The sequence below is a fragment of the Impatiens glandulifera genome, chromosome 4, assembly GCF_907164915.1.
Source record: "Impatiens glandulifera chromosome 4, dImpGla2.1, whole genome shotgun sequence".
In the NCBI taxonomy this organism is placed as follows: domain Eukaryota; kingdom Viridiplantae; phylum Streptophyta; class Magnoliopsida; order Ericales; family Balsaminaceae; genus Impatiens; species Impatiens glandulifera.
Window position 1 is genome coordinate 56573159 of NC_061865.1, and position 11122 is coordinate 56584280.

General features: G+C 33.4%; 1 protein-coding gene across 1 annotated transcript; it reads right to left on the bottom strand.

The window, feature by feature from the left end:
- Positions 1-1399: 1399 nt before the first annotated feature.
- Positions 1400-4133, bottom strand: LOC124936909 (pentatricopeptide repeat-containing protein At4g14170-like). Its single transcript, XM_047477440.1, has one exon. It carries the CDS (start codon positions 4087-4089, stop codon positions 1678-1680), a length of 2412 nt encoding a protein of 803 aa, XP_047333396.1. The 5' UTR covers positions 4090-4133; the 3' UTR covers positions 1400-1677.
- Between the last annotated feature and the right edge of the window lie 6989 nt (positions 4134-11122).

The window sequence follows — 11122 nt, forward strand, 5'->3', positions numbered from 1 at the left end:
GAAACCATTAGAAGGTTTGAGAAACTTCCTTAACGGAAATTACTCCCGCGTAATCATATAAATATCATATTGGTCCCTGAACTTTTATTATACGGACAATGGGTCCTCAATGACCAAAATTGTTGGAAATTTCTTTTTGACATATTCTATGTATAATATTTTAAAATTTATATAGTATATTATGAGATAAATTCATATATATTAACATATATGAAAAGAAAGATAAAACAATATATACATCTATATATAATCATAATAACTAGGTAATAAGTTATAGGTAATAATTATATATTTAATTAATAAATTATCTTTTCATTTTCTTAAAAGAAAAATAGTTTACATATTTATACAATTTTAAAAAATTATATATTTGTTTGTGCCCGCGAAAAATACATGTCCCCGATCGTGACAGTATATAGAAAAATATAGGGATTGACAAAATCACTGATCTGATTCGATCCGGTATTTTGAATCAGATATTCGCCTCTATTTTTACAAAAAATTGTGATTCGTATCCGACCCGATATTCGACCACTATCTGATCCGAAAACACCGGATCGGATCGGCCAGCTGGATACCCTCCGATCCAATTTTTTTCATATTTTTTTTTTAATTAATTATTTAATAATATTTTTGTTTGAGTATCATATAATTATTTTAATTATCAGATGTTTTCGTTGAAAATTATCAAATTATTATTTCATACAAATAATAAAAATAGACTAATTATTGTTTAGGTCCTTAGTTTTTGTAATCTATATATAATGCTTAATTTTTAAAGTATTCTGATTGCCGGGTCGAGAGCTGTGATTAATTTAGATATATATGTGAGACTAAATTGATACTTAGGTCGGATTGTGGGTTACCCGCCATAAACATTTTTACCGTATTATTTTTTTCACGATTTTTTATATTATTACTCGTGCAAATGCACGAGATACATGCTAATTTTTATAAATATATTATTTTATTTTTAAATTTTAAAACTCACCGGATCAGATTACGGTATTCGAATTTTTTTTGTCCGATCCGAAAATCCAGTAAAAGTATCGGATCGAATTAATATTCGATCCATCGAATTCGGATTTTTTCGAATCGGATCAGCTGATAGAGTCTTTCTGATCGGATTTTTTAGTTACCCCTAAAAAAAATATCATAGTTGGAGGGGATAGTTAGTGTTTGGAGGAATCAGGGCAGGAACAAGATTTGTATTGTCTTCGAACAGGCTGTAATGTCATCCAAATTACTATCAGGATCTACCTAGGATAAGGTCAGCTAAACAGCAACCTACTAAGGAGTTTTGATTCTAGATTTGTTACATGGATTAACCTATCATTTAATCAATTAAACTATATTAATTTTGTTTAAAATGATACATAACCAATTGATCTCCTTAATTTATTATCATCAACTCAAGCAATCACCATATACATATAATTTCATTTTATATCAACCAAGAATGTTATACAGCAGGCTAGCTTTATAGGATTTTGGATGTAACAATGACCTGCATTTAGAAACTCCATTTTTGTCACATTTTTCATCCAAAACTGAAATAAACCAATTCTAATTCTATAGGATTGAATAAAAATACAATTGAAGAGGTGTATCTTAACTTACTTAGTGTGACACATTATTTGAACATTCATCGCCAATTTCTTTGTCATATCATTAAGTTTATACCTGCTCAGAAACTTGAATCCGGCTACATCCTGCGTTTTTCTGCTTAACATGTAACTTCATCAACCGTCTAACCCTATTCGCCTCATCCCACCTTTCCGCCTCTGCATACATATTCGAAAGAAGAACATAATAACCGCTATGATTTGGCCTTAGTTTAACCATGTTTTCAGCTACCCAACATCCCATTTCTAAGTTACCATAAACTCTACATGCTCCAAGTAAAGCACCCCATACATTCAGATCCGGTTCAATATGCAACTTCAGTATAAGCTCTCTAGCCTCCTCAAGAAGTCCAGCTCTACCAAGAATATCTACCATACAAGCATAATGCATTTGCTCAACTGGAATATCAGAACTACAAAGTTCATCGAAATATCCCCTTCCCTTTTCAACCAATCCTCCATGACTACAAACCGACAAGATTGTAACGTAAGAAACAGAATCATATCGCATACCATGATTACTGTCATCCCTCATTGATTCGAAAAGATCAATAGCAGTTTCCAAATATCCAAACATCCCGTATCCTAAAACCATTATGTTCCATGAAGCCACATTTCTTACAGTCATTCGGTCGAAAACTGTTTGAGCAAGATCGATTCGACCTGTTTTGCTATAAAGATCCAAAAGTGAGTTACAAATGAAAACATGATTGTGGAAATTGTGTTTTATAAGAAAACAGTGAACCTCCTTCCCGTGTTTGATAACAGCAAGATTCGCACAAGCCGAGAGAACTCCGATAAACGAGACTGCATCGTAGGTCATCCCCACAAGACCCATTTCGGTGAAGAGACTAAGAGAAGTTAAGCAGTCAATCGTCGACGAATAACCTAGGATGAGTATGTTATAGGAAACCTCGTCCTTGATCAAATTATTATCAAATACCCTTCTCGCATAGTCTAGAGACTGACATTTTGCATACATATCTATAATTGCATTTGAAACAAACAAGTCATCCATCCATCCTAATCGGATCGACCAGGCGTGAATTTCTTTTCCTATCCCTAAGTAACCTAGCTCCGCACAAGCTGGAAGAACATTGATTAAGGTGATAGAGTTGGGATCCTCACCTTGATCTTGCATTTGACTAACAAGACTAACCGCAGTTGCCTGAGGGCCGTTCAAGGCGAAATTAGCGATCATGGCATTCCAATAAACAACATTTCTTGAATTCGAGTAATGAAACACATTGGATGCTCGAGATGAATGACCTAGTTTTGCGTAGATATCAATCAATGAATTGACAACAAATATATCAGAATCTAGATTTAACTTTAAGATGAAAGCATGGAGTTCCTTTCCCAGTATGAGGAAATCAAGCTCGATCATAACAGGTAAAATGCTGGAAACAGTAATGGCATTTGGTCTAATACCTGCATCAATCATTGATCTCAACATAAACAAAGCAGCTTTACCATTTTTCCAATAAGCAAAGCTTGTTATAGCAGCATTCCAAGAAACCTGAGTCTTCTCAACCATTTCATTAAAAATGCGTTCCAAACAGTTCAAATTGCCACATTTTCCATACGAATCAATTAAAGCATTCCCTACAGTCGCTTGACAATCCAAACCTAGCTTCAATACATAACCATGAATCTCACTAGTCAATATCTCATCTTTCAGAGAAGCAGAAACAGGTAAGATGGTCACAATAGTGGCAACATTTGGTAACAATCCAGACCCCGATACCATCTTCCAAAACATATCAACTGCTTCTTCATAACAACCATTGAATGAAAGTATCCCAATCCCTGTATTCCAAGATACAATATCCCTATCAAGCATTTCATCAAACACCATATGTGCAGACCTCAAATCACCATAACTTCCATAAAATTGCAAGAGGGTATTACCCACAAACACATCTAAATATAATCCAAGCTTCAACGAAGAACAATGAACCTCAAGACCTTTCCTGATCTGGGAATTATCAGAACACAACTTAAGAACAAAAGGAAACGTATGATCATCAGGTCTAATTCCACTCAATATCATCTCATTATAAACCTTGAAACCACAGCAATGTCCAGATATTCCATAAGCTTTCATTAGAGTGTTCCATAGGAAGGCGGTGCGGCAATAAAGGACGGTGCTTTCAAAGATAGTCCGGGCAGAGATTGTGTCTCCGTATCTGGCGTAACTGAGAATCAAAGAGGCGGCTATGGAGAAGTTGAAGGGAAGAAAACCATTCAGAAGAGATGCAGCATGGAGTTCTTTGGTCTGTTGAATGGACTGAGCAGAAGAAGAAAGGTAAAGAATATCGGAATGGGTGCGATTGGTTGATTGATATTGGGTCCATTGTGAATGGGCGGCGATGGCTGATGATGAGAGAAAGGTGAAACGGGTTGTATATCGTCGTTTTTCACCTGAAAGTAGTGCAATTACAAGGTGGCGGTAATGGATCATGGACTGGAATGGTTTCTTAAATCCATTCGTTTCTGCTTACAATCGATTGAATACTCATTACCATTCCCGCCAAGATGGGAAATTTGAGGAAATGACCCTAAAGAGGGGTCAAATAGCCGATGGTGCGGGGGAATAATTTTTATAGCGTTGGTGACCCCAAAACTTTTTAATGACTATTATACCCCTGCGTCACGCACCCTCCAGATGCGTGACGCACCCTAAACCCTATAAAGTCATAATTTTTTTTCATTTTCGATTCATTTTCTCTCTCATCCACTCCATTTTTCCCCGTCTTCTCCGCTCCGCCGTGAACCCTAATGGTGGCGGAGAAGACTTTCTCTTCTTTTTCATCGCCGAAGAACCAATCGAAGAGGCACCGTCGACCATTCCACTATATTCAATGGTCTAGAGCTGCGAAGAATTTCCAACGGCGAACTGCGGCTCCAACGGCGAACGAAGCAAATTTTTTCACTATATTCGTTTATATTTTGTGTTTATTTTGTTTACATATGATTGTTTGTGTTGATTTCCTTTACAAAACGTCATTGATTCGCCCTGATTTGTTGAATGCAGGTTGGTTGGTTGGATGCGTAAGTAGGATGCGTCACGCAGGTGCGTCACGTAGGATGCGTCAAGTAGGATGCGTCTCATCTGGTTAGCACATTCTCTGCCTAACGCTTCTTCTGGTTTCCTTGTTTTATCGTAGACGTGTGAAATAGATACCAACTTATTTAGGTTTCCGGAGGAAGGATCACTAGAATCAGTTATTATAGATAGTTATTGATTTATATCTAGGGTTTGAACATAGTGTCGATTTTCCAGCAAGCACACTCCCGTGGACGTGTAGTATCATATAGCTGTGGAATCTCTATCTATGGTTTGGAACCTATTGCGTCCCCTTTTTTTTGTAACCATTGTTGTATCATTTCGAAAGTTATTTTGGCATGTTATTGTACCCTAAATAACTTATCTTGTGTTTTATGATCTGTTGCATCTTTTCAGTTATGTTCTAGATCTTCCTTTTGTTACCTTTTTGAGAATTATGCAGGACTTTTGATTTTTTTTTTTTTGTAATTGATTGTTTACATAAAGTGTTAAAACTTTAGAGTGACGTCTCCAAGAATTGTTATTGCATTGTTATTTGAATGAACTCGGAAATACATTTCAAAAATGACGTCTCCAACTCTCCATTGTATCCTTTTGCAAATATAAGTCATGCCCAATATTGAATTTCTCATTTTGATGTCTCACATTACTGCTGAACATTGTTGTTAGGTTGGAAAATCATGGATTGGACCCAAATGCTGAAATTGTTCCCAAGTGAGTATGATATCAATTTCTTTATACATTCATACATATAAATCTTCAAATCCTTCATAAAACAACTAGACAAACAGACACTTAAAAAGATTGCACATGCTACATTGTAATGTACTTTATTTGCTTATCCTATCTTGAAAATTTTATAGGAGTTGAAAGTAGCTTATTTGTTCATACAGGGGGACCAATAACTGGGAAAATCGATCCACGGGCAATGCATGGAACTCCTTAGCATTGTCTCCAAAAAGTGATGGTGGTAGTGGTACTCGACCATCAACTGCAGCTAGCGATAGAGGGCATGAACCTGTTCCAAGTTCATGGGGTTCAAATTTTAGGCCATCATCAGCCTCTAGAGCATTGTCATCAAACCAATCAGCATTGACATCATTACGTCCTCACAATGCAGAAACAAGGCCTGGAAGTAGCTCACAAATAGTAATGTTAGGATATCCTATGTTCTTACACAAATAGGAAAATGCATTTTCTCTTGCAATTGCAATCTGATGCATTATGGAAATTATTATAACTTCAAGTATGCTAATTATCATACCTATGTTAATTACCATACCTGAAGAATGATAAAAACTCACTTTATTATAGTATGGACTTGAGTGTGTAATGAGCTCTAAAATGAGTTTGTATGTAGAATTCTATTTAGAAATGAAAAGTCTTTATTAGAGTTGTTTAGAACACTACTACTTCTAATGGATTTCATTTTGTGATTTGCCCTTTTTAAAACCCTTATCTCTTTTTCATATCAGATTGATGTTGGTGCACACATCTATCTATTGGAGGATATTTTAATGATTGAAATGCAAATGGTCATTTAAATGAATGATATTTCTTACTTAATAATTGTGCAGACGAATATGTTTAGGGTCCAGCAGCACAAGAAAGACAAGAAGGCAGCAACGGTACCACCCCGAAAGCCCAGAAAGATACAGGAGATGATGATAACTGAGAAGTTCCTGAAAACCTTCCCTAGACACTGTTGTTATGTATTATGTATGTAAGAATGTATGTATGAGCCCTAAAAGGCTTTCCATTTTATCCATTTAATTTTGGCTTTGACTTTGGCTTGTAGATGAATTATGGAAAGAGTGATTGGAGTTTTATTGGAGATTAATATGCCAAATTAATTCAAGCAATGTTCTTGTTTCTTCAAATGCTGATTATTATTAATAAAAAGTTTTTTGAGTTATATATCAACATATAGTTAAAAAATTAAACAATTTTTACTTGCAAAAGAAAATTAATTCAACTAAAAGAAAGACTAATAAATAAAAAAGAGTGTTATATTTTGCTATCTATTAAGAAGAAGCTAGCAATTCAGATTGATTAGCAAAGCCAAAAGATGATATCTTCCTCCTTGACCATACTTTTCATTCCATTTTCGAAGCTCGTTCATGTTAGATGCCTCATCATTCGTAAACACTAGCCAAGAGAATTTTAGCCATGTTGTCTTCCTACTTCCGCCATGGACTGTTTTAGCTAAGAAAATTTTGAATATCTTGACACTTTCACCAAACCACTGCAAACATCATTTGTAAACACAAGTGTTCAGTAGTTGTTTTCTTTCTATTAAGGGAAATCAATAGAAACAAAATAAAAATTAAATTCAACAGTTAGTTACCTCTGATAATAAAGTTGAGGTAGTTATGTTGATAAAACTTGTGCTTGCTTTAGTTGCAAGTGCCTTAGCAATAAGGGTTTTACCAATTTCAGGAGGTCCAAAAAGTAATATCCCCTTGCAAAGCTAAAACAAACAAACAAAAGTATATTTTTTTTTCTTTTATAAATGGGAGTATTATGATGAAATAGACTAATGAAACAGTACTACTAGTAGTAATTCAATCATTCTTCTTCTATTGAACGATTTAAGAGGCATATGTGTGACGCACCTGCGTGACGCACCTGCTTGACGCATCTGCGTGACGCACCTGCTTGACGCACCTGCGTGACGCACCTGCGTTACGCAACTGTGTTACGCACCCGGATTCCGCCGCAACGGTGACATTCACCTACTCAATCCCTAATCACTAAACCTTAACAAACAATGCGTCGAAAGAGAGAAATAAAGAAAGGAGGAAGAATACAGTTTACAGATTATGAATATATAATGAATCTGAAATGCAAAAAGCTACAAAATGATCCATTTGTGGTAACCTGTAATCTGTAATCTGAAGGATAGCAGCGAACATCTCCTTCGTTGGGATTCCGCCGTCTTCGTCGGGGTCTTCGTCGGGGATCGTCGTCGGGGTGGTCTTTTTAGAGAGAAGGAGGAGAATGAGAAGTGAAGAAAGAGAAAAGAAAGAAAGAAATGGGAAGAACTGAATTTTTTTTATTATATAGTAAGGGCATTGTGGACTTTTCACAATGCCCTCGGGTGCGTCACGCAACCGGAGGGTGCGTGACGCAATAGGGGTATTTTCGGCAGAAAATTTTTTGGGGGTCACCAGCGCTATAAAAATTATCCCCCCGCACCAAACATAATTAGCCCCCTTTTGGGGGTCATTTCCTCAAATTCCCCGCCAAGATCGTATATTTCTTATTTTTCTGATGAAATTCGATAATTTATATATAAATTTTAAGTAAATAATAAATTAACTATGTTTTTTTTAGCAATAAGAAGAAAACAATGATAAAATTAAATAGAAGATTTTTTTTTTTTGTATGTAATATATATTTAAAATTCATATTATTATAAAAAAATAATTTAAATTTTATATAATAAATAAATAAATATATTGATGATATTATATATTTAATTGTGTTTATTAATGTTTGGTAACATCGGGACGAAATTAAGAAAATGACACAAATATCATCTTTATCAACTACCCATTGAACTTAAAAATTAAAAAAAAATAAAAAATAAAAATAAAAAATATGACATTTTTATTTGAAACTGTAATATGTATTATAATACTCACATTTACAAAAGAAAAAAATAAAGAAAAGTTTTACAACAATTATGGCTTGTTTGTTTCCACATGTTATTTACTCGTCTTCACAAAAGTTATACAATCGTAAATAATAAGTTAATGGCGTTTGAAAACGTTAGAACAAAATATAAGTTAGTATAATTTTACTGGTAAAAAGTTAGTGAGTTTCAAAAAAAATATCCAAAATCTCAATTACTCTCAATAAAAAGTCAATTCGACAATTTATATATATATATAAAAATAAAATGATGCTTAATTTTCAAAGTGTTCGAATTGCTGGATCGAGAACTGTGATTAATTTGAATATATATGTGAGAGTAAATAGATATTTGAGTCAGATGGTGGGTTGACCCGGCATAAACTTCAAATTAAAAATAAAATAAAAAATGTTATATTATGTTTCAAACTTGCAACCTAACAAAACTAAGTATAATTTAACTAAGTGTGATTGTCATGTGGTTTGCCGATGAATAATAGACCGATATCAATTAAAAGTGATTAAAAAATGTGAATTAAATATTTGATTAACCAAAGTGTGAGGTCACAATTTTTAAAAAAATATATATTAAATATTTGATTTACGAAAATAAAAGTGTAAAATCATTAAATGAGATGTTTATTCTAATTGGAAATGCAAGATGTATTACTATACTCACATTTAAAAAAAAAATTATGCGATTTAATGTTTTTTCTTATGTATAACTAACATTTATGGCTTGTTTGTTTCCATATTAATGTTATTTACTCACATTTACAAAAGTTATATAACATGGTTTGTTTGTTTCCGCATTAAAGTTATTTTATTATGAGTCATCATGGGTAAGCCTAGTCTAACCAGCCTTTCTATGTGAAAATTTGATCAAATGACTCTCAAGAGATGATCATTCTAAAAAATAACCTCTAAAATTTCAGTTTTTATATTTGACCCTTTTTTATAATTTTGGACGAGACTCACCTGCAACGTCGGAGGACGACGAGACCCAGTAGCATTGCCGTGTAGATCCGACCGACTTTTTTCATTCCCATTTAGCCTTCAAAATGGATATGTTCATTTCTTTCATTCTCATTTAGTTGAAGAACACTCTATATGTTTGTTACGTTTGAAATGATGTGTCAAATGTACATTTAAAATTCTGTGTCAAAATGGGTTTGTTTACTAAACGATCCACGACCCACGACCCACGCACTGTTGCGTCCCACGACCCACGCACTATTATGTTCTTCTGTCAAATATGTATTCGGATGTTGGAAGATGGAAGGAAGTGATGAAAGTTAGGAAGCTGATGAAAAAAAGAGGAGTTGTGAAGCAGCCTGGTTGTAGTTGGATTGAAATCAAGAGCAGGGTGCATGTATTCATGGTGAAAGATGGAAGTCTGGAAGACATCCTCAAAGAAGAGAAATTTATTTACTTATTAGAAATCTTACTAAGGAAATGAGATTAGCTGACGATTTGGAGATGGATTTTGAAGAAATCTTACAAGTTGCTGTTTAAACAGATGTTGGCTGGTTCTAGGTATAAGTCAGAAACTAAAGTTTTGATTTATTTGCATCTCCTTTGATATATAAAATTGTTCAACCAAAAAAATAAAGCATTTTGTTTTTGCAAATGACATGTAATCAGCCATTTCCTTTTTGGAAGCTTGCAATTTCTTCACAGCACCTTTTACAATAACAATTTATAAATACTTTTTGTTTCAAGATCTAGATTTGAATCTGGTTCCATATGAGAAACTGATGATAAATTTTCCAATTTATTCCCTAATTAAGTTTTGTTTTTAAACGTGTTCTCGGTTGGATCAGATATTTTCTACAGATTACTATGTACTAGTTTAGTTTAGCGAATGTGTTGAATAGTTTGGACTGGATGGATCTAATTCATACATAAATTCATTGACATTTCTTTAAATTTCAAGTTAAAATTTTATTTGTAGTTTCAGGATTATGAGTTTAAAGTTTAAACACTTCTCTTGCCTTAAACTTATTTGAAATAGTTTGATTTTGATGCAGTTAATGTGGTTATTTGATCAACTAAGTACACTCCTGACAGACATCTCCAAGATTATGCTATAAACATCTAAATACAATTCACTAGGCCTGCACTAGCAAGGGAAAGCCTTCTCCTTGCTTCCTTTTTTCGAGAAAATTCACTGGGCCTGCAGCAATTCGTCTTCTCAACACGGTAAACATAGATTATTTCAACATTTTACTTTTGTTGTTTTGTTTAAAAAAAATAATTAATTCTCTTTTGTTTAGGTTTAAAAGGCTAGTTTTATAAAGAAAATGTGTAACTAGTTCCATCAAATAAACAAGAAGAAATTTCTGTAACAACATCATGTAAATTATTCATTTCATATAATAAAAAATTTAAGAAACTTGATTTGGACATTGTAATAGAATATGAAAGTTGAAGAATATATATTTCACTAACATACCCAATTCTTTATCAAAACATAAATTGACAAAATCCAATTTAAATCAAATAGCACACACAACCCTTTTAAAAAAATAATTCATACATATCAAAGTTGAAGAATATAGAATTTCACTAACATACTCATTTCTTTATCAAAACATAAATTGATAAAATCCAATTTAAATCAAATAGCACACACCCATTTCTTTATCAAAACATAAATTGACAAAATCCAATTTAAATCAAATAGAACACACAACTCTTTTGAAAGAATAATTCATACATATCAAAATCATTTCAATGCTTATATATATCATCACTCTGTTTAAAATTTCCAATAGAAAAAAAAAACTTT